Below are 24,986 nucleotides of genomic sequence, written 5' to 3' on the forward strand. Positions count from 1 at the left end.
ATCAGGAAAGTAGCTTCAAAAGTCTCGAGGGTCCAATATGTTGGTGCTTTAGCAGCCGCTTGTCTGTGTATTACCTTGAGTTGGGAGTGCTCCTGAAGGGCTCCTTGCTGAACTGAATCCCAAGCGGTCTTGTGGAAAGGGATGCCTGTGACTTCCTGATGCTTGAAGACATCCTAACACACTTGCTGTCATTACTTAAATGCCAATGCTAATACCCACCCTTCCTGCTTGCTTACTACTTTAACTTATTCATTGCTTTAATTAAAGCAATGAAATGTGCAATGGAATTTTGTCTGAATTTTTCATTTATTCTGTCATTTTTGTGTCCCTTTTGATACATAGTACTTTAATCCTTTCTTAACTCAAATGAAGCTTAAAACTTTAGGGATGCCCTTAACTTGTAAAAAGTTCCAATCACTTATTTCTTTTGAGTTCTTCAATATATCTCAAGTTGAGATATAAGGAAGGTCCAACTTAAGGCACAGTTTTGTAAATTTTCAGGTGTTGGACAGCATTTTGATATTATCTCAACATTTTGATATTGTTCCAAGAAACAGTTTCTAATTTCTACTCAAAAGAGTAGGGCCTTCCCTGGTGGCGCAGACGGTTGAGCGCAGAGCTGTGAAGCTGTCTGTAACCTCTGCAGCGCGGGTTCCATCCCGGCCGCCGGCGAGAATCCCACATGGCGCGACACACCTCTCCTATCGCGCCTGCTGCACCTTTCAGCATATTTCGTCAGTCTGCCTATTCTGTTCCCCGCTCTGTCTCTGGTGAATCCTTCACCCTCCCGCAAATCTGGCCTGTACTCTGGTTCCTGTATAAATAAATAAATAAATCTTTAAAAAAAAAAAAAAAAAGTACTAGAGTAAACACACAAATAATGATGAAATAATAATAAAACATCCCCAATTAGAGAGGAAGGTCAGTTTTTGTTGTTGTTACTTTTTTATTTAGCAAAAGGGAACTGGAGGAGATCTCAGAGTACCCAGTAACTTCTTTATATAGATGGGCCAGAGAAGTGAAGTAACTTCTCCAGAATAGCACGACTGTTCAATCACAGAGTTGGAACAAGAAACCTTTGATTCTTTTTGTAGGATGTGCTTTATGTACTTATCCTTTAAATTTTTCTCTCAATTTTTTCTTGAAATTAGATGGCAGGATATAGATAAATAAAATAACCATCACCAAAGTTGTGTGTTCATACTCATTAAGATTCTAGAAAATACTAATTTAAAAGGAAACCTGCAATCCTATGTTTATTGCAGCACTATTTACAATAGCTGAGATATGGAAACAATCTAAATGCCCCAAAACAGATGAGTGGATCAAAAAGATGTGGTATATATACACAATGGAATACTACTTAACTATCAAAAAAGATAAACTCATGCCACTTGCAGCACATGAATGGAGCTGGAAGGGATAATGCTCAGTGAAATAAATTGGAAGGAAAAAGAAAAATATTGGATGATTTTATTTATAGGAGGAATATAGGGAAGCCAAACAAAGCGTCAGGGGAAAAAAAGGGACAAAACTAGCAGGAAAACTATAGATCCGAGACATACAGCAGGGAAGGGTGAGGGAGGGTATCAAAACAAGAAAGGGAAGAGCACTATGGTGATGGTTCACAGGTGATGTGATGGTGGGAGATTTATGGGGATTACACACCAGAGGGGAGAAATCAAATATTGTACAATAATGAACAATGATGTAAGAGAATTAAAAAAAAAAAAATATATATATATATATATATATTCCCTTGTTAAAGTAGCAGAACCCAATAAGTAAGCCAATCTTGTGAGAAAAAAGGACAGGGGGGAATGAGGGAATGTTTTAGGAAGTATCTTGAAATATTTCCCAGAATCCAAAGAATAGCTGAACAAATAACTGTGACTAATGGAAGGTAGGAATAGAGCCATCCCAAGGCCTTCAAGAGGACGAACTTTAAATCCTTTCAGTGATTTCTGGTTTGGGTCCATTAGTTTAAAATTCAAGAGAGAAAGGTGGGGGGGTAGGAGAGAAAAGGGGAGTGAGGGATAGAAAGAAGACAAAAACAATTGCTCACCCATTTCCCAACACCTGCCTTATCTAAATTTTTCAAGCACAGCTTTCTCTATGAAAGCTGCACCTTTCTCTATAATATGCTGCACCTTTCAGCATATTTCGTCAGTCTGCCTATTCTGTTCCCCGCTCTGTCTCTGGTGAATCCTTCACCCTCCCGCAAATCTGGCCTGTACTCTGGTTCTTGTATAAATAAATAAATAAATCTTTAAAAAAAAAAAAAAAGTACTAGAGTAAACACACAAATAATGTGTGTTTCCATTGATCTCCAGCTAGATGTTGTTCTCTCCTCCCCCTCCCCTGTTGAGTGTGTTTATGTTTTAATCCCAATACTCTGTGTTTCTTATAACCCTTAAAAAATTCTGCTTTGTGCAGTAGAAGGACCAGTTAGTAGCTGGTCATTTAAAATCAAAGATAGGGAATCTTAAAATGATATTAATATGCATTCCTGCTGCCTAGACATTTTATCTTAAACCTTATACATTCATATTTTGAACAAGGCCTTTGCTTTCAGTATAAAATTCTGATTGAGCATCAATTTTCTCATGAAAATGAAACCCATAAATTTGTTTAGATTTTGATTTTGCTTTGTTTAAAATGGAGCAAGGATTTAGTACAATGAAGCAATACACATTCTGAACCCGTCATGTTTCCCTTCTGTTCTCCAGTTCACTCTAATATTTAATTCATCAACAATTTTTTAGCAACTTTATGGCAAGTATTACAAAAGGATTAGTAAACCTAGTTTTCATGGAAACATCTTCCTTCCTCATACTCATAATTAATGTGATTATATAACATGTAATCAAGTTGCATAATTACTAACAGTGTAAAACTAACATAAACAAGTTCTAGCATAATTCGAGCAGAAGTGTGTGGGAGTACTAGAGATTAACCTGCTACCCACTAGTGTATAGCGAATGGGGCATCTGTCACTGTATTTAAAAGATGGGGGGAACTGAGAGCTTTGCTAATTTCAAAGTGGGTTAAGTGGAAGTCTATCGGAAGTGCTTCTAGTCTATTAAAATGATTTAAATTCTTGTCTTATCCCACCTGACCCCAAAATGTGATCTGGAAACCAGTAGTTAGAGGAGTCCTGAGACTCTTTTAAGGGGATCTATAAAATCAAAACTATTTTTATAATAATATCAAGACTTTTGCCTTTTTCATGCTGATTTTCTCATCTTTTCTCAGTTTTAGTTCCTAATATGGTAAATATCAATGAATAAAGCCCACACAAATGAATGTTCTCTAGGGCTCCTCAGTACTTTTTAAGATTATGTGCTGCAAACCATTTATGAATATCTACATTGGACTCTGCTTTTTAAATGCAGTATGCAAGTTTTAAACCTTGCCTAGAGAGTTGTATCATAAATTATTGTTTGTTTGTTTGTTTGTTTGTTTGTTTGTTTGTTTTAATTTAAGAGGAGAAGGGGAACTAGTAGATCAGGATGTATGGTTATCTAAAAATAGCCAGTTGATGGAAAAACTCATTGTTGATGAGTAAGATATTTCCTTTCACTTGAAAAGCATTTGAAAGCTTTTTAAGATTTGAAACAAGGGTGTGAGGATATGCTGGACAGAAAATTATGGCTTGGGAAGTGAATTTTATTGCTTTGTTTGAGTGACTTCAGAATAATGATATGCGTGGTGGCCAAGTAGAAATGGACAGGTGCTTTGGATGCTTCTTTCCCTTGTGGGAGTTGCATAGAGAGTATTGTCGGCAGAAACTTTTAACTGAAAATTACATTTACCCTGTCCACCTTGAGTCAGTACTGCTAAATAAAAGGGGAACATTCACTGGTGATATTAATAGGTAGCTCTTTCAGTATTTAATATTAATGAGCATATGAATATGTGACTAAATTATTTTCAGGAATGGCATTCTAGATTTATTTTGTTTTTTTAAAAGTATTAATTTATGTTTCAGTAGTGTACTTTTCTCAGGCATATAAGATATTTATACGTCACAATTTTCCAAATTTTATTATTGCTATAACAACTGAAGATAGAACCAAAGTTTTTAAAGATAGACCTTTGAGCTTCAGTGAAGAGGCAAACTTAAACATAAGATTTGGTTTTACTTTCAAAAAATCAAATTTTAATCTTAATCTTGCTATATTCACTAATGAGAAGAGATTATTTTAGATATTTAGACATAAGTTTAACATAAAATAATATGACTTTTTAATTTCTCTCCTGGCATATTTTGATATGCCAGATAGACACGCTTTTCATCGATGCTTTTTCTAGTCATCCAACAGTCTGTTCTTGAAATTGGTTGCATACTTTGTATTGTGGAACCCTTGTACTATTGTCTGTACACAGTGTTCATAATTAACATTGGAAGGCTACAATAAGGAGCCACCCAGATTTTGGAAACAAAATCACAAAATGTCACCAAAAAAAAGATTTTCTAGTTATAAATTATGTAGGCATGGTTCTGTGTGTACTCTACTACATTTTGGTCAATTTTTCTGTCTTCCTCAAACAACTGTGTGCTTCTTGAGGACATTAATGCATATTAATCATCTTTGATTCCACAGTGCCTAGATGGTGCCCTTTCACATAGTAGGCATTTAGTTAATGCTAGTGGAATGAACAATGTCATTCACCTTGAAGAGATGAATCATAAATACATTACTGATGATCCAAGTGTTTCCTTCTCAAACCTGGGTGAATTATCCCAAAAATATGACTGACCCATGATTGATTCTAAACATTGTGGACATATCCAGACTAGTAAATAAGGCTGGTGCCGTCATGGGGCATTCTTACATATATTATCAAGTAAGATAAGGTCTGTCAAGTAATTTGCCACAATGTTTAGTGCCTAGAAGGCACACAGTAGTTGCTAACCTTTATTTCTCTTTTCTGTTTCTTTTGAGTTTGTGTCAGGGTCACTATAAGAATTCTTACTAATGGTAGGAAATATTGCCCCTTTGATTGAGTTAACGCTCTAATTTGGACACTCCCAAATATGTAATTCTGCTGGAAAAGAGAAGTCAGAGCAGCTGGCATGCAGAACTGGTACATGATATAAACTAGAGAGTGCCTGGTTTCACAGTATTTTCTAGGCTGGCTGTTCTAGGCAGAGTGTATTCTAGAATTTTATTTGCATGCTCACAAATAGGTATCTCTATTTGACTTAGTGGTCCACATTAGCTTGTTTTCAGAAGTTGTTTTTCTGCAAAAGACTTAAGAGAAGGCCTCCATACCCTTTAAAAAATTCATAAACTCTTTCATACCACCCTCTTTAGAAAGAGTAAAGTATATAAAAGCTGTTAATGGCAAAGGGCTGCAGCAGCTCCATAAACAAACCTGACAGGAGCCCCAGATTTTTTACTAGCCAAGGATTAGGTTCCTCTCTAGCCTGACCTATATACTGCTACTATAAACTTTAAAGGATCCCTTTCACTTCTTTGATTTGTGTTATTAATTATATTTGATCGTAACCATTATTACTGTGGTTCTAGTGGGTTGAAATACATTCCTGAAAATGATAAATGTTATCTCTGAATACATTTATTAATTTTTTTCTTTCCTTTCAAGATAAGCTTTCATTGGAAGGAATAGTGGTACAAAGAGCTGAGTGCCGACCTGCTGCCAGTGAAAACTACATGAGATTAAAGAGGTTGGTGTTTTTGACTTTAAAATAACCGGTATTTCCTTTTTGAGACTGAAATACCTATATTTGTTTGTCTATTGACTGAACAAATACTGGGTTATTGTTGAAAATGTTTGCTTCAAAGGCTGTTTGCTTTTAAACCAAGTAAGAGTTTTTTTGGCAAGGTAACTTTCAAAAGGTGGACTGTTTAATTGGGATATTTTAAGTTACTGTGTTAACATAACGTGGAATCAGTGTTTTTACACCTCTTTTTCTAGTTGTCCATGTAAACCTTGATTCTCTAGAGACATACTTTATTTTCAGTTGCTACTAATTTCCACATTGAATATATGCCCAAAATACATTACTATATTAAGTACAGTTCAAGAATACCATCCCTTTGTCTTGATCTACAGAGAATTTTTATGAACTTACTTTGAGATTTTGCTTCAGGTTCCTCTTGCCCTCACTTTTGTATGTGGCTACTATTTTGTGATAATATTTAAAAATTATGATTACAAATTCTTGATACTGTTAATTTTATAACTTTAAAAGAATCAGCAATTTCTTAAACCCCAAAGAAATGTATCAGTATTATAAGTGTTTGTAGTTTGTATTGAATCCCTTTCAACCACATGTAGTTTAGAGTTAGAAGTTTGTCTATTCATTCAGTACTTATTACAGAAATAGTAGTTAACAAAACAGACCAAAATCTCTGCCCTCATGGAGTTTATGTTTTAGCAAATTGTAGCTGTTCAGAACTGATAGTTGAGAACACGTTCAAGTGTTAGCAACAGCTTCTCTGGTCATCAGTGTTCTCATCTATAAAAGAGGTGACTTGTGCTGGATCATCACTAAATTTCACATTATCTTTTTAATTTTCCCCTTTTGTCAATTAGATTAGAATCTGTCTCCTGGGAATGAAACAGAAATGATTTTCTTGTCTAGTAATTCCTCTAATTTAAATGCCTCCCCCCAAGGCAAGTAAAAGGATGACTATCAAAATGAAAAAAATTTTATAACAAAATAACCGTAGAACACAGGCAGGCAATGTTTCTTTCTTTGTAGCCTATAAAGTCTATAATACAAGGCATTTTGAAGATTTATCTTCAAATAAACTACTGAAATTGGAAAATGTAAAATCTGGTTACTAAGCTACTTGCTAAGATCTTATTCTATGATCTTGATTTTCTTTAAGGCTTCTAATGATTTCTGATGATGAGATCTAGCAAATCACCTGCTGTGTTTATGAAATGACTGCTTTTTTCTTATCAAGAAAGAAATTAAAATTATTTAGCCTTATGAGTATGCTGAAAGACCAGTCATTGCATATTTCAGTTACTTAGTGACTTAAGGAAACAGGATGATTCAAGACATCATAGTCACATAACTTTCATAAAATAGGGGATGCATGACATAAGTCTTAAAGGCTGAAACTTTTTTGACTAGGTGGAAAGGGTCAAGAGTAAGTACACTCTAAACATGCAGAGAGACATGTTAGTACAAAGACTTAGGGACCTGCATGTAGTTCTGTAGCCTGGAATACAAGATTTGTTTGAGGGAATTGCAGTTGTTGCAGCCCAGACCTCTTTTGTAACTCCATACTGACATATCCAAAGCCTAGTTGAATGTCCAATAGGCATCTCAGATGTGTCAAAATGAACTCCTAATTTTTCTCTGAAACCTAATTATATCAGCAGTCTTTCTCATCTGAGTTCATGCCAACTCTGTCGTCCCATTTTCACAGTTCTAAAACCTGTTATATTCTTGACTCCTCTCTCATACTCCTGAGCCAATGTGTCAGAAAAATCTTATTAACTGTACCTTTAAAATATTACACATATACCACCCACATGCTCTGCCATTATTTCTCACCTGGATCACTGCTGTAGCCTTCTAAAAGAGTTCCTGCTTCTCTCCTTGCCCCACTGTAGTCTGTCTCAGCACAGTAGTCTTAATAGTTCTGTTAAGAGGGTGAAATCATACAGGTCTCCTGTTCACATGTCATTTGCGGTGCTTCCTGTATTACTCATAAAATTCAGTTTCTTCGCATTTTCTACAGGCATCTATATGATCACCCCACCATTCCCTGCACTTTGTCCCCTACTTCATATCCTCTTTCCTCCCCTTCACTCCCTCTGCTCCAGCCACACTGATACAATAATCCATGAGGACTCTAGGCACACTTTTGTATCAGGGACTTGGCAATGAATATTCTTTTCTGTCAAGAACATGCTTGTTCTAGATACTTGCATGGCTCTTTCAAATCTCTTTTCAGATACTACTTTTTCAATAAGCCTTACCTGACTCCTCCTTTTTCCATATTTGTGTTTTCTAAATAGCACTTATCACCTCCTAATATACTATATAATTTCCTTGATTATATTTATTGCCAACTCACCCTGTTGTAGTATTGCATTTTAAAATCTCATGATTCGTTTAGTTGTGGATATGTTTTCAGGTCTAATATCCAATTCTTCCATCCACTTTGAGTTCATTTTTGTGTATGGTGTAAGATAATGGTTTACTTTTATTCTCCTGCATACAGCTGCCAGTTTTCCCAGCACCATTTATTGAAGAGGCTATCCTTGTTCAGTGTATGTTTTTGGCTTCTTTGTCATAGATTAGCTGTCCACATATATATTGGTTTATTTCTGGGCTTTTAATTTTATTCTATTTTTTGGTGTATCTGTTTTTGTTCCAGTGCCAGGCTGTTTTAATTATTCTGGCCTTAAAATATAGTTGGAAGTCTGGAAGTATGATACCTCCATGCTCTTTCTTCTTTTGTCAAGATTGCTCTTGCATCTTGTGAATTTCAGTAGTATTTACTCTAGTTCTTTGAAATATGCCATTGATATTTGTGTTGGGATTGTGTTGAATCTGTATGTTGCTTTGGGTAGAATGCATACACGTTCTTTTTTGAATGAATGGCATTTTAGATGACTTTGTTTTCTACTGTTTAGGGTAAACGTAGTTCCATGTCTTAACAAGATTATGAACTTCATAAAAACAGAGACCATGAGTTTTATTTTTCTACTTTCTCACCAGCCTCGCATTCCTGTCTGTTTTATATTCTCAGTACTTAAGCATAGTGTATTACAAATAATAAATATCTGAAAGTATTTGGTGGGTTGAAATAATTGAAATAGAAAGAAATGGCAAATCTAAGTAGAAACATACAAATCATTATTAGCGTTCAGCCTCTTTAATTTTTTTTCTCAGAATTGCAAATGGACCTAATTTTCCATTTCATGTACTTATGCTTGTGTGTGTGCATGTGCATTTATTTGTGGAGGAAAGAGAAATCAGTCTCTTTTATTCTAAGATGCCAAGCAGTAGGAAGCAAGTTGTGATTCATACTGTTTCCTAGGGAGAGGTTACCAGGCTGTACCTGCCTAGATTCCTAATGTCTCATATTACGGTAAAAGTTATCTTAGAATGTAAGGGAAAAGAAGAGGACCCCCTCATTCAGTAAATCAGTACATAATTTGTGGGCAGTGTGATTCATGTGGGTGAACTAGATTGAAGCCCAAAGAAGTTCCTGCAGTTAAAATTTTTGCTTAACACAATAACAACACTGAAGCAATTTGTTCTCAGTACATTTAAATTAGAATTTGCATATATTTCATACTTATAATTTCAACTAAAAATTTCATAAAGAATAGTTATTTTGAGTGATTTTTCTTTTAAATTGGGATGATTATCTTATGTCTACATCCCTTTATATTTTAAAAAAAAGAAGTACAAAATGAATTATAAATCAGGCAATCATATAGTTTGCCATTCAGAACAGAATGCATCTCATCAAATGCATGAGAATGAAAGCAGGATCCACAAGAGAGGGTGCCACCCTAAGACAACAGTGTAAACTGTCCCGGATAAACTGGGATGTGAAATCCCTTTATTATGAATACCCTGGATACACTACAATGCTGACCTTTTAAAATGAGAACTAAAAGGTAAGGGTCAAGTAAAGAAAGTGTGTACTACAAATTCTAGGCTAGAGCAAACTGCTATGGATGAATAAAACTGTGCTTCCGAGTAACCACACAAAGTTGGGAATATGATGATGCTGTGTTAACATTTTTGTATGAATTTTATGTAAAGTTTATTAAACAACCAAACGAATAATCAACATAAAGCCGTTTTCTAGAAAATCACTTTCTTATTAATCCTTCAATGAAAGTTGAGGGTGATTGCAGTAACTCAGAATTGTATAAAGATAATTTTATGATCAAGTTAAAATAATATTGGATTTTAACTTTCTGGTGATCTTATTTGAAACAATTTTTATTGAACAGATTTTTTTTTAAAGATTATTTATTTATACAAGAACTGGGGTACAGTCAGAGGTGCAGGAGGGTGAATTCACCAGAGACACAACGGGGAGCAGAACAGGCAGAGGGACTGAGGACACTGCTGAGGGGAGCAGTGGGCGAGGCAGGAGAGGTCTGCTGCGCCATGTGGGTTTCTCCCTGGCCAGCCAGGAATTGAACCTGCGCTGCAGAGGCTGCGGACAGCTTCACGTACAGCACTCAACCCACTGCGCCACCAGGAAAGCACTGAACAGATTTTTTGACAAATGTTGAGGTTAATGGTTAATACACTTGAATCAGTTAGGATGCTTTCATTTGCAAGAGTCAGAAAATTCAATGCAAACTGGATTAAAAATAAAAGAAAGTCATTGACTCACAAAAATAGAATCCAGTGATATTGTAGACTTTAGCCATGGCTTTGTATGGAAGTTCTAAGTGTCATCAGTACTCTAATTTTCTTGGGTCTCTCTTTCTCCAGCTGGACTGTGCTCACACAGGCAGCCTTTTTTTTTTTTTTTTTTTGTCCTAACAGACAGATGACCGCCTGTGGCTCCCAGCATTATTTTCCAGCATTATTTTTCATGTGGGGCCCCAGGAGTTAGATGATCTTTTCTTTAACCACAATTAAGCAGATCCCTTCACTTCCTTCAATGGGCAATATGGGTTCTTTGTCCCTGAACCAATAAATGTGTCAGTGAAGATGGAGTACATGGATTAATGGATTAATGGTTAGCACCTACCTCTGAAAAGGTAGGAGTTAAGATCAATCTAAAACATGTCACTGTTCCTCAGTGGGGAAGGGGTAGAGTGGATGCTGGGGGGAGAAAGGGGATAATGAAATCCACTGAAAAACCATTTTTTTAACCAGAAAGTGTCTTAAGGATAGGAAGCATTCATCAAGGACAGATCCACCCGTGACTGCTTCTCTTGAGGAAGGACCATTTTATCTTTCCAAAGAGGATTCACATTCTAGATCTCTAAAGATCTAGACTCTTCTGAGGTATCCAAATGTGTGAGTTTAAAAATGTGGATCTTTTTTAATCAAAAGTTGTTAATTGGGTGGGGTAGTGAAGAGGTTGAACTGCAGTCAAACTGCCTAGGTTCAAACATGGCCTTCCCCATTTGCCAGCTATATGATCTTAGACAGAGTATGTGACCTTTTGTGCCTTCATTTCTTCACCTGTAAAATGGGGTAATAGCATATATCTCAGTGTTACAATAAAGTTTGATTACTATATAATACATAACATGCCTATCACAGGTTAAGTATTCAATAAATTTTAACTGTTACATTTATGACAGTTACCAGAGTTACCAGAGAAAGAACTCCTGTCCTTAAAAGAGACTTACATACCTGGAAGCAAGCTTAAGTTAGAAACAGAGCAGAAAAAGAACTAAAGCTGAGAAAAAGAATCTGAAGGTTTTACTGTCAGTCCACGTTAATCTCTTTTCAAAGTGGTAGTTTAGAATACAAAAATATTGTCCAAATTCAGATCTAGGGAACTGGGTTAACGCTCTCTTGGCGATCTTTTTATCTATTCCGTTCTCTGTCCTCAGAGACTCCTCGATATAGCCATCATCAGTCCTATGTGTATATCAGAAATCCATAGAATTTTAGTTTATAAATCTACTGGATGTTCAGAATCTTTCTGCAAAGTGTTAAGGATAAATCCTGAAATTTTCCCAAATTATCTTTGGAAACAGTCTTATCGTCCTCTCCTACAGTGATATTTTGGTTGATGACTCTTCTGTGGTATCCAAATGTGTGATTTTAAAAATGTGGATCTTTTTTAATCAAAGGTTGTTTTTTAAGGGCCAGAGAACAGGAAGTGCTTCCGAAGAAGTAACACAAGAAGGCAACTAGACTTCTCTGCCATAAGAGTTACCCTTGTTCTCATGTCCCTTCCTCTTGAACTTTGCCTATTTGAGTTAAATTATGTGATTATGTGAAAGAAGCTAATGTCTTCATTAAAATACTATAATTTAAAAATGTATTATAGACAACTATAGTAACAGTGCAGAAATACCACTGGGATATAATTAGTCAGGGTGTTTTACCCAGAATTTTTTAAAGACTAAAACAGATTTTTATAGGGAATGCCAGGAGGTGCAAGGAAGATTTCTTAGGGAAATTGCCAGGGAAGATTGCCCTCTTTCCTCTGAAGAGCTATTGCCAACTGTCAACACAATTCTGGAACTGTATAGACTGCCCCTGATGATTTACGGTTCTGATGAAATAAAGATTTCCAAATGACTGCAGTGGCGCAGCGGTTGAGCGCTGGGTTGCGAAGCTGCCCGCAGCCTCTGTAGCGCCGGTTCGATCCCCGGCTGCTCCCTGGCCACAGGAGGAGGGTCCCACATGGCGCGCAGACCTCTCCTGCTGCCCGCTGCTCCCCTCAGCAGTGTACTTCGGTCCTTCTGCCTGCTCTGCTCCCTGCTCTGGCTCTGGTGAATTCTCTCACCCTCCCATGCTTCTGACTGTACCCACTGCTTGTATAAATAAATAAATAAATAAATAAATAAATAAATAAATCTTTTAAAAAATTCATTAAAAAAAAGCATAAAGAAATAAAGTAGTCACATAATTAACAGAGGTTTTATATACTATCCTTTCAAATCCTCTGATATTTTCACTTGAATAGGAGGAGAGGAATCGTTTCCAGGATCTGGCTTCTGTGTCATCTTTAACATCTCGTATCTTTGGGATTTCCTACTTCTCCCACTCTTTTGGTGTTCTCAGGGTTCTGTCCCTTTCTGCCAGTCCAATTCAAGTGAGCACTGTTATCAAAGTCACTCATTTTCACTCTTCCCCAAATGCATCATGTGCTCTCATATCTCAGTGTCTGCAGTGCTCTTTCCTTGCTATTCTGCTTGCCAGACTCCTATTAAGATTTGGCTCCAATGTAAAATCTCCCCAACCTTTTTCTCTACACAGAACAATCCCTTCTTTATCAAGCTAATCCAACACATTTTCTAATAAGCCACTGATCACATGTTTTACTTTACTTTTATTACTTTTGTTTATTTCTGTACTAGAAAGAGAACTCATTCAGGGTGTATCTTCTTCATGTTTTTTCTAACAGCTTCAGTAAGTGCTAGTAGAATAACTGACTAAAGATGAGTATGTGGAGTGAAGGATTTAGAGTTTTACCTTGATTAGCGAATCTTTCTAGAGTTGATGCTTTTTTTTAAAATGTGTTGAACTGTGTTTGAGATTTAAATTATAACTCATGAGAAGCGGTATTGGCATGTGGTAGTGTTTCTACAGAGCCTCACAGCTTTGCAGAATAAAAATACCTTAGTACACAGTTTCTCTTTGTTCTCTCACAGTTGAAAATCAGTAGGGTTAACCTTAGACAAAAGTGTGAAATATGGAAAGTTTATCTTTATTATTTGGGCATTTCCTTTTCTCCTTTCACCTTTAGTAAGTAGTGTCTGTCTTTAGGTATTTACTTTTTACCCTGTTCTGATCCTTTCTATTCTGTCAATCCTGGAAATAAGAGAGAATGGATATAAATCAAATTGGGCATTTGATTTTTAAGCCTTTTATCACCAAATATGAAATAATCATAGCCATTAGATGACCTGTTCATGTTATTTGAATGGACGGATTTTTTTCCCATGGGAAAGAAAGAAAAGTCATTGAAATTATACCTCTTATGGGTTGCCTTCAAACACAAAATTGACTAGTCCTTTTAGTTTGCTGGGGGATTTGTCACCAAGACAACCAACTCTCAGTTCTGGGCCAAATGGGCAGATCTGACCTAGTTGGATTTGTCAGATGTCTGTTCTGTGGACATAAAACTGACCAGGAAGCAGAAGAGGCCAAATTCCATTAGGCAATATCAGGCCCACCACTAGTCCACATGGTGCCTTTATACAATTTTTAAAAGGCAAGTCAGCCCTTCCTCAAGTGTTTCTCATTTCTATCTGTCAAAAATTGGTGGTAATTTACAGGTTTCGTTAAGCAAGGCATACTGCCATCTGCCAGAAAATTGTCACAATAATTACATAAGTCTTTGCTGTCTCAGATGTAAATGCACCCCTTCAGTGAGGCACTGTTGTGTACTGCAGAGCAGACAAACCTGGGAACGAGCTGCAGGCTAGTATGGCCTATTTTCTTGTCATTTTACTTAAAATTATGTTGCTTGCCTGGTCCTCGCAGACACTGGAATTTTCAACCCTTGGTCTGTGATTCTCTAAAGACTAAGAAAAAATACCACGAATGAGGATCCCAGTTAATACATTGAATCAGCAGGAATAATGATAATCAAGTGTTTACCTTACTATTAGGAGGGACTTATTTAGACTTTGAAATGATCAGGTTTCTGGGCCTCCCTGGTGGCGCAGCGGTTGAGCGCTGGGTTGCGAAGCTGCCCGCAGCCTCTGCAGCACTGGTTCGATCCCCAGCCGCTGGGCGAGGGTCCCACATGGCGCGCAGACCTCTCCTGCCACCTGCTGCTCCCCTCAGCAGTGTACTTTGTCAGTCTGCCCTCTCTGCTCTCCCCTCTGGCTCTGGTGAATTCTGTCACCCTCCCACGCTTCTGACTGTACCCAGTGCTTGTATAAATAAATTAATTAATTAAAAAAAGAAAGAAATGATCATGCTTCCAGTATTCTTAATAGCTTATTCCATCGAGGTGTAAGAAGACTTCACTCAAACATCTTCTATACTACTCCTCTTGCTTAAGGCTTTAATGTCATTACTGTGGGATGTAGTAAAAACTTGACAGAACTTGACATTTTAAAGGAATTCTTGAGTTCATAAAGAGAATGGCAAGATATTGTTTAAGAATTTAAAAAGATGCTGAGAGGAACTGATTTTCAGACAGAACAGATCAGCCTATGTAATGGGTCACCTACTCTAAAATGACTTCATTTTAATTAGATGTTGCTTTCATTGGGTTTTTTTTTTTTAACTCTTCCATTTTCACAAATGAGAAAGTTGTGATGTAGTGATTTGCCCAAGTTCACCATTTGCAAATGGCAGAGCTGGAATTTAAACCTAGATCTGATTGATTCTAGTGCATTAGATAACAGGCTACCCCTTCTGGATTTGGTATATTCAAAAGGTTGCCTGATTTAGCAGTTGAAGGGAAGGGAACTTTTTTTCTTCCTCTGCTCTCTTTATATCTGGGTATCTGCCCAGATAACCCCAATTTAAACAAATATTGTTAGTGCCATGGTTATGATGCATTATAAAATAAACAGGATAACATTTATATAAATTTTATATTTCATAGTTATAGAAAATATAAAGCTTATAAAGATTTATAGATATATATGACTTGTAAGCTGTATAACTGTCTCATTGTTTCAGTTTAGAAATGTTAATCTAATTCCAGATCCTACAAGTAAAAATGAACTTCAATAGCATAACTTAATTGAATTTAAAAGCTCCATCTATCTTCAGGAAAGTGGTAATTAAGTGATTTTATATTTTTGTGAAGTTTATTATTTCATTTTTGTGAAGTATAAGTAAAATCTATATGTTTGGGGGTGGTTTTAATGAACTAGTAGTGTTTTGCCCTTTGAACACCTGCTTTTCTAATATACCTTAATATTATAATTGTCATATACTGTGTATAATTTTTTATGACTGGATGCCCCAGAATGTCTAAAATCTTTTTTCTTCTGATGTGTGTGTTCTCTTCTTGAGAAAAAACAAAAGGAAGGAATCAGTAATAATATTGATGTTAAGGCAGACGCTTTCCAAGCTGAAAAAAATAGTAATAGACGTAGAAGAAACAGAAGAGAAAGGTGTGGGCTCTCTGAGGACAAGACTTTTTGTCTACTCTATTCACCAGCGCATCTCAGATGACTAGAAGATTGCCTTGCATTTAGTAGGTGCACAGTATTAAATACTTGTTGAAGAAAGAAAGGAGGAAGGGTAGAAAGTTAGGAGACTTTGGTTTTATGTGTTTTGTCTTGCAGGCTGCCCAGGATTTTGACCACAATGAGTCATTCCTTTTTAAGTTATTGCATGCCAGGTTGATTTATATACCTCTGTTACTTTCCCATATTTCATACCATAAAAGTGTCATCTATTACTCCTTGTTCAACATATATTTATTGAGCATCTAATATGTATACCAAGCGGTGTAACATTTTAAAGCAACCAGTGCTTACCCGTTTTTGAAAATGGATTATACATGGATACTGAGTAATATCTTAGAACATTATATTACTATATGTAATATTAGAGGTTGGCACAAGCAATAAATACCAAGTTTCACAAAATGCTGATTTGGTGAAGTCAGAGAAAATAGTCACAGACTTTGATTAGATACAGAGGCAGGGAGTGAGATTCTAAATTAAAATGGCATGGCATAATCAGGGCTGAATTAACAAGAGTGAATGTTTTAGGAAACTTAGCAGATCCACCTGGTAGTGGGTGGTACTTACAGTAGACGGAGGGCTGATTATAGGTACTTCGGTGTTAGACCAAACAGGCAGACTCTCCAGTAGTAGAGTGACTGATTGAAAACATTTCATTCTGAGAAAGGCTCCTAGTTCCAAGGCACTGTCCTTGGCACACTTTTCTCCTTTGACTACAGTAACCCTCTTTAACTTTCCTCTTGCCTTAGTTATCTCTGTAGCACCTACTTATCTCTTGAACTCTACTCCCCTTCACATTGTCTTGCCAGGTGATCTCATACACCTAAAAATATAGATTCTTAGCAAATCCAAAATGTGTATCTTCATCACAGACTTCTCTCCTGAGTTTCATGCTCATATACATACAATATTCTCCTTGGTAGCTCCACTCAGATGTCTCACTTGTGTCTTAACTTTACGTGCCACATATTGAATTATTGGTCGTTACCCACACTCCCAGCATTAATGCAGTTCTTTCCCTGCTCTTCCCTATTTCCACTCATATTCATTTAAAAAGAAAAAAAGGGTTGGGAGTTATCCATGATTCTTCTTGACAAGATGCAGCCAATCTGTCTTCTAGTTTTGTCACACTATACACCTTGACCTGCAGCTTATCACCCCTGCTACCGCACAAGTCTAAACTGTCTTCTTCACTCACCTATATTTAGGCCAGACTACGTAATTTGCAGGACCTATTCCAAAACGAAACTACAGTGCCCTTGTTCATAAATTACTAAGAATTTCAAAATGGTGATGGCAGTGCATTTAATCAAGTGCAAGACCCTTCAAAGAGTGGACCCAGTGTGACTGCACAGGGCATCTGCCAGTGAAGCTGGCCCTCCTTCTACTGCTGCAGTGGCCTCCTAAGTATTGGCTCACTGCTTCCCCCTATAGGCCATTCTTCACATAGCAGTCAGAGTAGTAGTAATAGCATAGATTAGATTATACCACTTCCCTGCTTAAAATTTTTAAGATCCTACATCACCTGATTTTCATAACTTTCTGCAGTCAGATCCTGAAAGCTCTTCAACAACTTCTTCCACTACATCTTATCTTATTCACTAGGAAGCTGTCAAATGACTGTTTTTGTTTTTTGTCCCTTGAAATAAGAACAGTCCCATCTCAGAGTTCTTCTTTGGCCAAAGCACAAGTCCTTTACCAGACCTTAAAGTATCAGCCTCCTTTTTATCATGCAGTTCTCAAGTCATATGTCACTGCCTTAGATAGGCCTTTCCTGACCATTCCTAAGTGAAATAGTATAGCCTTCTCTCTTCCTCCCAACTGGATACTTGCTGAACCACTTTCCAAGTTTGCTGTATTCTTAGCACACAGCATTACTCTGTGGCACTGTCTTTATTAATTATTAATTATGACTTATTGACAGTATCCCTATCATCTAGTGTAATGCTTGCCACGGAATGATGTTCAATAAATATTTGTGGCCAGACTGAATGGTTTTTTGTTTTTTTTTTTTTTTTTTGCCATCTATTAAGTCCTTTACATTTTGGAGATTTATCTGAAGATTAATAGTTTTTTATGTCTGATAAATGTTACTAATTTTTTATTAGTTGGATTCTCACAAAACTGAGATAATTTATATTAAATCCACACATACAAAGTTCATTTTAGAATGTCAATTAAATTATTTTCTCTTTAAAATGGCATGTCTTTGTTGTGATATATACTACAGGTAATGTAAATTGGACAAGGAATTAAAGATGCTGTTACCTGTTGAAATTAAAATTAATACAATAGGGTGAGCAGAGTTCTCCCCTCAGTCAGTATTTTATACCACAATACCAAACACTTAACAACCCAAGCTTCACAAACATGTGTAAACATATTCACTCAGAAAACATGGAGCTTCTAATATGTACAAGATATTCGAAACAAAAAATTTTTCTTGCTCTTGAGTTGCTTATTGTAGATACTTTGTTCTTAGATTATAGTGTTTTGTGTTGTTTCAAAAAGAACAGTCCCTAATCTGCTTCATGAACTATGTGTGATCTTCTATCTTCAAAACCTTACCACATCATCTAAAATGATGCAGTTGTACAGAAGCACTCACACACACTTTACGAAGCTAACATAAATGTGAAATATTTTAAATTAACTTACAAATCTGTTGTTTACCAGTATTGTCTGGTACACCAATATTAAAGGGAGTGGGTGTGGTGACGGCCAAATGCTATTGTTCACAGACTTTTTAATACATATTATATAATTACATTTAGCACCATATGGCGTTTTATTGCAGCTCCTTAAATCACTACCAGTTTATGCTTCTATTTGTTATATTTAGTGCATTCAGTAGCACCATTTTTTGAAATATAAATTTTAAATATATCTGTCATAAAAAGACGAAATAATTCCCTGTGGATTCTAAATGGTAACTGAATGACAGTATATATGCTATCTAGTCCTTCAAATATAGACAATAAGTGTAACTATTGCTAACCATGTCAACAAAGAGATATGAATTTTATTTTAAAGGGTATTTTGTATTGAAAATTAACCTGTATTAGTTTGCTATGTTAGCATTTTTTTCCTTCCTGAATATGAGAGGAACAAGTAGTTTCTGATAGTTGAGTTTTCCAAATAGCTGTTGTTAATTCTTTTTGAAATACCTTAAAATTTTTTAATTAGCTTTAATGAGTGAAAATCTTTCTGAAATATATTACATATTATTCCTATATTCATACCTTATATACAAAGCTTACTGGGGACATCGTTTAGCCTTCTCTATAAGTAGTTTTTCATACATTCACCTGTTTTTTAATAAAGTGATAGATAACTTCAGATACTGTCAGGAAGGAGTGTTATTTACCTTTTCACAAGATGGTCACAGTATTTTATTTTGTTCACTCCCCTTTAAACAGCTATCATTTTGTCATGTTGATTTTGTTACTGTCTACTGCAGCCCCTCTCTTTCTTCTGATTTAGTGTTTTTAATTTCCTGTGAGCTAGGAAACCAGTTTTAAGATTCTTCACTCTGAGTGAAGGTCTAATGGGCTCGCCTGTGAGTCAACTGCTAGAGCTGTCATGCTTGGCCTTGTGACATCTGTTTTGGTTGCTGAAATGCTCTTTTTTTGCTTTTTTTCCTGGTTCTGATTAGGGCAAATTCACTGTATTTAATAAGTCACAAAACAGAAAATATATAGAATATCTAATTTTGGAACCCCTCTTTTGGATCACTTGGGCCTTTGGTTAACATGATACACATGTACCATCTATGTAAAACTCGGATATATAATAAAGTCTTGCTAATTAAATTCCCTGACATCTCTCCAAAGCTTGTTTCTCTGCTCTTTATTCAAGTTTCTATTGTGAATGAAACATGCAATTTCAAAATAAGTTGCATGTTAACAGCGTATCAAGATACTTTGCAGTCAATCCCAATGGACATTCATTAAACCTTCTATCTATTATGGGAGACTTTATCAGGCATTGTGCTAGGCAATATGCCTACAGTGAGTAAGACAGGGTTCCTATGTTTATAGGATTTAGGTACCCAGTTCTCAAACTGTTATGTATGTGTATAACTCCCCTGGGAACTTTATTTAAAATGTGGATTCCAGGGCCTAGCCCCCAAAGTTTTTTTAAGTTAATGGGTCTTGAGTTGGGACTAGAAATTTGCATTGTTAACAGGCACCAAATGCTTGTGTAAGTAGACCTCACCACACGTCTTGATAAACACTAGTCTGGCAGATAAGGAATTTTTTTTTTTTTTAGATTTATTTTATTTATACAAGAGCTGGGGTACAGGCCAGATGCGTGGGAGGGTGAGAGGACCCACCAGAGACAGCGGGGAACAGAACAGGGAGACTGACGAAATACACTGCTGAGGGGAGCAATGGGCAAGACAGGAGAGGCCTGCTCACCATGTGGGTTGCTCTGAAGCCGGCGGGGATCAACCCGGCGCAGCAGAGGCTGCAGACAGCTTCACAGTGCTGCGCTCAACCACCTGCGCCACCAGGAAGGCCCAGATAAGGAATTCTTAACAAAAAGGCTCAGTTTTCAAATACTATACAGATGAGAATATGTTATATTTAACCTGATGACTGTTCCATCTGTAACCTAAACTCTCTCAAAAGTCTGTTTCCTAATCTTATGTTTTTACTTATTAACCTCTATGTTTTTACTTACTAACCTTTATTTTTTTACTCATTAACCTTTGTAGTGGGATAAAATGACTGAAAGTATGATTAAATCTAAGTGTGATAGCTTCTTATCTCCTAAATACTCCACCAGCATTCTTCTCCATAAAAATAATACTGGCCCAAGACAAACTGTCTCCCAAAGACAACAGTTATTGGAGAACTAAAGTTCTTTAATCTTGAATCCTTTTGCACCTTACAAATTCTATAACATGTATTACCTAACCAAAAAATAATTTGAGAATGTATGTCATATTAAAAACATAGCTCTAAAATTATAGTATTGGTTACTGTTTCACTGCAGATATCTGTTAAGCCTGCCTTTCTTTGTGACACCCTTTTCTATCAGCATATCCTCGAGGGTAGGTAGGACTTTTCCTCTTGCAAGCACTTTCTTTATCTTTCCCTTCTTCAGAGATTTTTGGTACCATTTTATCATACATTTCATGTTTATATTTCACTAGCATCTGTTTTATATTTCATAGGTCTTTTCTACTTCATCATTCTGCTTTCATGTCAGAAATGTACAGTTTTAATTATGGTGACTTAATATTGTTTCTGCTGACATTGGCCCTGACTTATATTAGGTCTCCAGAACCCTCTTAAAATCACTGTCATGTGCAAGTGTCATACTGTATTCACACTATACTTCACCTTCAATTTATACTGTAGCTTCTCTTCATCTCTTATTTTTTATCCTCCAACATCACTCTGTCCTTAACCTGGCTTATTCTTATTCCAACAAGAATTAATCCTCATTTTTAAGTGAATTCCTCCCACCTTCCTTCTCTGCCTTCCTTCTTCCTTTGCCCTACTTTCTCCTTTCTTTCTCTTCCTTTCTTCTTCCCCAGCCCCCTTCTGTTTTGGTCTCACTTTCTCTTGAACCTCTGAGAATTCTTGATCATTCTTGGAATTTTCCACCTTGTTTTCTGCCGTTCACCCTCCCTTCTTTGTACAATAAACTCCTGGTTAATCCATCAGCCCTCCAGAAAGTTTTCCTTATTTCTCGAAGCAGTTACCCCATCCTCCCCATGTATTTTACTCATCACAATAGCTATCACTAAGCTATTGCAGCTTTTACTATATACTATGATTTACCTCTTCGTATGTTAGGTTTCAGTACTGATTGATTGATTAAGAGTAGGTCCTTGCAGGATGTAAGGTGACATGCCTCTCAAATCTGCTGAGAGATGGTAGGGACATGAATTTTTGGGGTGACCATTGGTGGCTGGTCAGAAGGCTATATAAATATGTATTGAATAGAAATCAGATATTACTTATAATGCAGTGTGACTGTCAGTGAAGGTGGGTAAAAAAGATGTTTATGTGTAGATACTGGAATGGTGATCCTGAAAATATTTTAGAGAGCCATTGACAGAAAGGAAATCTGGTCAGAAAGGCAAAAGTAGAGATGTATGGAATTTTTTTTGGATAATCTTTTTATTTTAGAAGTAGTCAGAACACCTAATTAGGCTGTATTCTTAGCTCACGTATTTAAAATACAGGTCACCCTCACTGCCCCCAGCCCATCCCCGCGACCCTCCAAGGAAAAAACATCAAACTTTCAATTTAATAAGGAAGGTGAAATAGGTGTATAAGAAATGAAGATGAGAGTTTAATAATGGTAACCCATGTGTGGTAGGCACTTGAATAATTACAGTAGGAGAGGTGATTTCAATACTAGTCTGTGTCTCTCTAGTAGTGCTTATAAGAAAGCCATTCAGATAAGTTGAAGAAGTCTGTTGTGGCACAAGTCATGGGATAAATAAAGCAGTATTAGAAGGTCCTAAAAGGAGAATTTGGGGAGTATAAATTGAAGTATTTCATTCAGTAAGCGTTACTTTTACACTCTGATGTCTACTCTTAAAGCAAGAACAAAAACAGGTATGGGCCTCCCTGGTGGCGCAGCAGTTGAGCACTGGGCTGTGAAGCTGCCCTCAGCTTCTGCAGCACTGGTTCGATCCCGGCCGCCGGGCGAGGGTCCCACGTGGCACGCAGACCTCTCCTGCCACGCCCACTGCTTCCCTCAGCAGTGTACTTCAGTCCTTCTGCCTGTTCTGCTCCCCGCTCTGGCTCTGGTGAATTCTCTCACCCTCCTGCGCTTCTGACTGTACCCAGTGCATGTATAAATAAATAAATAAATCTTTAAAAAAAAAAAAAAAAACAGGTATAACATTGTTCAGTATTTACTAGAAGTCAAGAAGCTTGTATATTACCAGTCTTTTTTAACAGTAGTGGTAGTTTTGAAAAACAAAATATCTACCTTGTGCCCGCACTGCCAATGTACTTGTCCATCTTGAGGTTGTGTGACTGTTCATAACCTTATGCTATAGGCAACTAACTACATGCCGTGTAGTTGCACTTTACTTTATTCTTATGGCATTGTGTCATCAAAAGGTCACAAATCTTTGTTTAGTCCTTATATAATACCGGTTATACATTCTTAGTGGCAATGTAAACTCATGAAGAAAAGACAAAAGCATTTGGGGTTTTTTAATTTGCAGTTGTTTTATGAGGTTAGAGTATGGTGGAATGCTTGATAATTTAACTTCAAGATAAGCCTAATTCTAACAATCTTTTGTCACCCTATCATAGAAGTTTCTATCCAACTTTTATTTTTATTGCTGAATGTGAAAAGTTTAAAATCTTTTTTAAACTCGCCCCTCTGTTCATCCTTTTAATGGAGAACAAGTGGGACCATAAGGCCTATTACCCCCTTCACACTGCAAAGTCTAAAGCAGTGAATCAACAGGAAGTCCTCCTTTCTCTCATGGCCATTCTAAATGACAGTCTAAATGACTTTCACTCTTTAATATCAATATCAGTCCCACGGCAGCTGGTCCTAAACCTCTCCCTGTGTGTGCTCTCCCTGGAACCTAATCACTGTTCTCATTTTTTCCCCTGATTACATTTGGTTCTAGTTAGCACCAGAATCTCTTTTATTAATTTTTTTAAGGGTAGCTAAAACAACATATTAAAATTTACCTTATTTTTTCAGAATTCCTCTCTGAATCCCAGCCCACATTTGTGCCCATACGCTGCCAGATATTTCCCATCCATGTATCCAGCATTTATAGTTTCATAGAGTCACTAATGAAGTAGCCATTTGCTATATTTGCTTAGTCACCATGGCAACAATGTCTTGGTTAGTGTACGCCTGGGTAGCTTCCTACAGTTTGACATGATACGTAGCTGATAATTCTGATTTCTACTCAGAGGCAACTAGAATTTTATAGAATGGTATTTTTAAATTTGCTGAATTATAGTTGTTTGATCCCACCGTTGTCTGCTGTTGGCACCCATCACGTAGTCTTAGGATCATAGAAATTTTAATTTGGAAAAATGATTCATACTTGCAGTATATATCACAGTGGCTGACTAGTAAGACAGTGCTTCTGTCATAATAAGCAGTTTATTTAATCCCTAACCTAAAAGAGGAATTGAAGAAATTAAGAGGTTAGCAATTGGAGCTGCTTAATAATCTTAGGTGCTAAGCTTTAAACCATTTTAAATAATTCTGGCTATATGACTTCCATTTATAGTGTAATAAATGTGAAAATTGGAAAATACTTCTCATTATAGTAATTTTTCCAGTCTTTGTCTAATTTTTGGTAGGTTAGCCTCTTTGAACTACATTACCGTATCCATTTCTCCTCTCCTATACACCAACTTTAAGTTCCTTTACTTACTACTCTGTTTTCACCTTGCAAGTATGTTTCCTTTAGATGTCATATAGTATAAACATGTAACTTACAGAAAATACATATTCTATACATTATTTAAAAAAGATAAAGACCTGTTTGTGGTGATTTGTTCCCACCTAAGTTGTTGAATGGATTATGCTGGGAGACCAACATGGTAGGGCTGTTTGCCATTTGATCTTGTTACTTGGTTTGTTCCAAGCATGCAGACTTTTCCTTGCCTTCAGCTAGTAACACCAGAGGGAACTAGGCGAAAGAGCTTGGTATAAAACCACTGTCACAGCAGAAAAATAATGTTGGAGCTTATGCTTTCTTACTGATGTTCAACTTACTATTATTTAGCCATATCAAAGATGTTCACCAATGCAACATGTACAAAGATAAATGACCCAACTCATCACAATAGTAGTTTAGCAAAGTAAGATGGATTTTGTCCATCACTTCTCAAATATGCATCAAAACTATAAGTAGCCTGTGTAATAATGTATGCCATTTGTATTGTTGATGCAGAAAACATTTTTAAACGTTTATTTTGCTCCATTAATAGCAGTCACTTTGACCAGAACACGAAGAATAATAGCCTGATAGCCCTAGGATTCTATAGTTTAGGCTCTAAAATAATTAATTAGAAAATGAAGCTGCTTTTGTTTTTTTGTTTTTTAATTTTAATAGTTTTAATTTACTCTATTATCTAAAATGTTATGATTCAACATTTAATTGATATGAAATTAATTAAAGAGTTAATTGGCATTCTTTTTTTTCCACA

The 24,986-nt window shown here is 36.4% G+C and overlaps 1 protein-coding gene across 1 annotated transcript in view; it reads left to right on the forward strand.

The window, feature by feature from the left end:
- Positions 1 to 24,986, forward strand: part of GTF2F2 (general transcription factor IIF subunit 2) — a 128,621-nt gene that overhangs the window by 59,559 nt on the left and 44,076 nt on the right. Inside the window, exon 5 of the mRNA XM_037526995.2 lies at positions 5,614 to 5,695. Within this exon, the coding sequence (XP_037382892.1) occupies positions 5,614 to 5,695 (82 nt within the window). The remainder of the gene's footprint in view (positions 1 to 5,613; positions 5,696 to 24,986) is intronic.

Source organism: Talpa occidentalis, unplaced genomic scaffold, assembly GCF_014898055.3.
Source record: "Talpa occidentalis isolate TD23 unplaced genomic scaffold, MPIMG_talOcc4v2.1 talOcc4.5, whole genome shotgun sequence".
Lineage (NCBI taxonomy): Eukaryota > Metazoa > Chordata > Mammalia > Eulipotyphla > Talpidae > Talpa > Talpa occidentalis.